Below are 4,531 nucleotides of genomic sequence, written 5' to 3'. Positions count from 1 at the left end.
ATACATATATATATATACATACATACATACATATATATATATATATATATATGTACACACACACTCATACACCCACGCATATATACATATATGTAAAATATGAATCCAAATGTCTATATATATAGGTATTGATAGTTTTTACGTATACAGCATGTTGATTTTCGGTTACAGATACGCATTAAATATTCGCGCATCTCGGAATATATACTGAGATATATAAAGAAGTTAAATAGCTATCTAGAAATAATACCGTATATCTAGATATGTATATATATTGTATACGTATTTATACATGTAAGTTATTGAGATGTAGGCAGCAAAAGTATACATCAACATTTGCTTGTTTGCTGTTATGTATTGTTCTTACCGGTTTTTTACTAGAAGATGGATTCAGTTGGAAGCCCACTTGCTCAAAAACACCTATATTCGTCGCATCAGTCGGCGTGACCGTGTGAGTTATGAACTATTTACGGAAGGAAGGCGCGTTGCAAATTGAGGTTCAAAAATTTAGAATTTCTCGATTCGCTACTGTTCTGCGATCGCAACGAATATGCAGGTGTATAGAAATGGGATCTATAAATGGTGTTAGAACGTATAAACCACTTTGTATTCGAAAAGATTCGTGCAGCTTACTTTCTAAGTGAAATGATGTCACGATTTAGCACACACACACAAAATATGAGCTCAATCTCGTAACGCTGTTGACAATAGACATACAAACACATACCGTTTGCGCTTCATGGTTCATCATAAACACCAGTTTGCGGCGTTTCATGACCGTCGTATCCCCCTCACACACCCGGAACTTGTGCACCTGCACTGTCAATTTGGTACCCGACCGAATATTATTAATATCAAGCGGATCACTTAAACTGCATGCTTCTGCCACCACATTGACCCCGAGTTCCGGTAGCGATACTGTCATATCGTACACTTCGGGGGCTCTACCTGATTTAACAGTTTCGTCATCAGACGCGGATCCAATATTGTACACCCGGCCTACATTCCTCTTACCCTGAGCATCGATTGACAGTCTCCTCTCTGTAGTGCCCCCTGAGGTTCTATTTTTAGGCCCGATTAGCATTCCCCTGAGCGAGTCCAACGATCGCTTGCGCTTGGGTACCGATGGACTGCTACCAATAGTTCGCGTCGAACTGCGGGTCGAGCTAGGCGATGAGTCGTATGTTAGGTATGATTGCGGTGTATCGATGCTTGTATTTGCACCTAAGTCTTTGTATGGGTCTGCAGTGATAGTTTTGCCATTAATTTTGTTCGCTATGTCACCCGAGCTCGCGCTCATACTCGAATGGAGACTTGAGCTGCCACTATTTGGCGCATTAGCATTGTTCCAGATATCTTTGATCAGTGGCACGGACTGTTTGCGTTTGGGTGGCATGTGATATCCCAAACCCGGTCCCATTGAGGGTGTCAACGAAGGCCTTCCCACAGAAGTTAGACCACTGACTCTCGAGGTGTTTGATTCTCCTGGATTATATCCGTGCCTATGACTCGTCTCCCCATCGCTGTTGGTGCTCCGTTGCGATCGCAGGCTATCGCTGTTGTAGCTTTTGATTGAGCTCGCGTGATATTTGATTGAAATCTGATCAGGATCGGCCGGTGGCCTGGGTGCTTGTCTCTGCGGTGGCGGGGTACGCACTGACGGCATATTCGAGGCGCCGTCTGCCTTCAGACTGTCTACACCTCTGGGCAGCGCTTGTGTGGTTTGTGCACTTGGGAACAGGGGGATTTCGGGGGGTCTCCCTGAACCGCCTTTTTGACTTTGCTTCATCTCTTCCAGTTTGTGCCGTGGGTCTGGATTTTTACGCCGTGTGGGTACTGACTTAGATACTCGTGGTTGGTATGCATACGTATTAGAGTGACTGATAGGCGTATACTTGAAGGAGTGCTGGTTAGCTTGACTTTTGATGTACGTTTGACTTGACCCTATTTCCGCAATACTGCCCTGTCCTTCTTCGTATGTCTCCTCCAGTAGCATGGCTGGATTATTAAACTTGGTTGACAATCGCACACTCTCGCCATTGCGGCTGCCCCTATGCTGCCCCGATTTTCTTGATAATGATTTTCTTGTCGTCTGTGCAGGTGTTCGGCGCAGACGAATCCGAAGCCCATCATGTGTTGAGCTTCTATGTGTTGAGTTTCTATTGATACTGCCATTTGTAGACACTCTCACCGACTTGCGCTTATTTTCATTGGGTTCAGCTACAGTGGTTTTAGTGACACTGTTTACCTCTAGCTCGTCTTCAGTCTCGTCATCGCTAGTGTAGTAGTCCGAATCGCCCGAGTCTATGTCGCTATCATCATCATACAACCCTGACGCGAGATATACGGTGTTCCCATGCCTTTTGTGTGCTGTCCACGGACTCAATTGAGCGTTGAATTTTGCCAGCACTTTCTCCCCTTTATTGTCTGTCAGAAATTCAAATTGGCTTTTAGTTGGATCGTTCAAGGGACTTTCCCCTTCCGTACCATCAAACCCACTGTACTTTCGACCGGGGGTTGCCCTTGCATTGATTGCTTGCGATTTTTTAGACGTCGTCGCACGCTTGGAAGTGCGTCTCATCATATTACCAGTGTATTCGTCCCTGCTTATCTAAATTTGCTTGTTCAAAAGCGCTATATCGCTATGAGAATCTAAATAAAGTTTTGAAAACCTCTCGATGTGCATGTATGTAGACTTTATTAACGTTGCGTGTGTACGCATGTAGGTCTACGACTTGCAAGCACTTCAGTATACATTACGAATCGATATTTATCATACTATAGTTTACCATAAAAACTGCATGCGACTGTTCGTCTATGTATGTACTATTGTTGTATTCTGTGCGCTACAAGGAACTAGATTCGATACTTCGTGGTGCACCGACTCACGACTGTGTGAGATTTCAGATTTGGATCATTGTTATCGGTACCATCCACAGGGTTTCGAAACTGGTTGATAGTTGTAAGGTTTTTTAAATCGATAGCACAGTTTTCTGGTATATTATTGGCTGATTCTATAAAACCATGGATTTTAAACTATTCTAGGCCTGTCCTAAATAAAAGCTCGTCGCTAGGTTTTTGCTTCCGTTGCCCCCAGCGAATTTTAAATTTCGAGTGACTTGCGTTCCTTTTTATCCACTCTTTTTTGAAGCGACTCTTTTTTATTTATTTATTTACTTTCTGAGTCAATATGTATTATTTATGTGCTACAATAGAGCGAGTATAAATAGACTTGTTGTGTGGAGCGAGTCCAACTACAGATTGAAAGGGGTTTACAGTTCACACTTTACAATCATAAAATAATGATAAATATATTTATCCACTCTACAGAGTCGAGCTGTCGAGGTCGTGTCTGAAACTAGGTTTTGAAAAGGAGCTTTTTTAAACATACTTCCTACATAAGAGAGTATATATGGGTTTACAAAAACCCATCATTTACACACCATTTATACTTTAATTTCGCAAAAGGTTGATGAAATATCTCATGACATGCTTGTACCTCGATGTGAATGATTATGAACTCTAGCTAGTGCCACCAGCCCGATTGGCTATCATACCAATGTTTCACTTTTTTATACTCTACTGTCCGGACTGCTATTCTATGTGCTTTTATTGCTATGCCAGCCTAACAGAAACAATTTACCTTGAACTGCCTGAATAAGCCTTCTCCAACAGGCATTGAATGGTGTTCTTTCGTTCGGCAACATATTCTACGGATTATTTGCTGGAGGTTGCAAAATAAATGAGATGCCAGTGTTTGCTTGTTGTGAACAGAGTCAGCTGCTCCATGATCCCTTCCTTCAACTGAGAAAAATGGGGGGTTTTTTAGCTCATTATCATCAATAGTTTCGATGCATACTTGTACTCTAGTCAAATTTAAATAAGTCTATTCTATGTATATCCATTTAGAACGAACGACTCATTGATTTGTACAGCCAGAATACCGCCATGCCTACTTAGAGTCCTAGTAGTGTGTATATAAACAACATACATATTGGAACCGGCCTGTGGCTTTCAATGAATCTAAGAGTTGTGATCGAGCGATATGTAGTCGCTACAAACGAGTCTATGTATGTCATCCACTCCTCAAGTTCTTTCTGATGATACAATATTATACGCAATTACGCACAACGAAAAATATTTTATAAATTGCATAAATACCTCATTCTTTTGAAATAAGCTCTCGTCAAGTCCTCAACCCTTGTTGTTGACTACGTACGTCAGCTTGGCGAAATTCGTCAGTTGGTCATGATCGTCGACTCAAAACATATTCAATATAAAATAGAGACTTGTTAAGACTGCGACCACTACGACTGCGACCGGGTCTTGCGAGCACTATGACTGCGATTCTCACCTGCGACAACTACGGCTGCGGCTCTCGCCTGCGACCACTATGTCTGCCGCTCTCGTCTGCGACCCAATCACAAAAACTAGTTTATTATTTTAATTTTCAAAACTCATACAACATCAATAGCGCAGTGGCAAAGATGTGTGACTATCTTAGATAATGCTTATTTTGGGCACATATTCT

General features: G+C 42.0%; 1 protein-coding gene across 1 annotated transcript; it reads right to left on the bottom strand.

The window, feature by feature from the left end:
* Positions 1–467: 467 nt before the first annotated feature.
* SARC_04580 (hypothetical protein) lies at positions 468–2,883 on the bottom strand (the record flags this gene model as incomplete). The annotated part of the gene is made up of 2 exons (XM_014301578.1): positions 728–2,883; positions 468–533 (listed from the first exon to the last, which is right to left on the bottom strand). The coding sequence occupies exons 1-2, from the start codon at positions 2,582–2,584 to the stop codon at positions 468–470; spliced, it is 1,923 nt and encodes a 640-aa protein (XP_014157053.1). The 5' UTR covers positions 2,585–2,883.
* Positions 2,884–4,531: the final 1,648 nt, after the last annotated feature.

Source organism: Sphaeroforma arctica (genome assembly GCF_001186125.1).
Source record: "Sphaeroforma arctica JP610 unplaced genomic scaffold supercont1.263, whole genome shotgun sequence".
In the NCBI taxonomy this organism is placed as follows: domain Eukaryota; class Ichthyosporea; order Ichthyophonida; genus Sphaeroforma; species Sphaeroforma arctica.
Note: the sequence above shows the minus strand (reverse complement) of the source record. Positions and strands in the feature narration are given on the sequence as shown.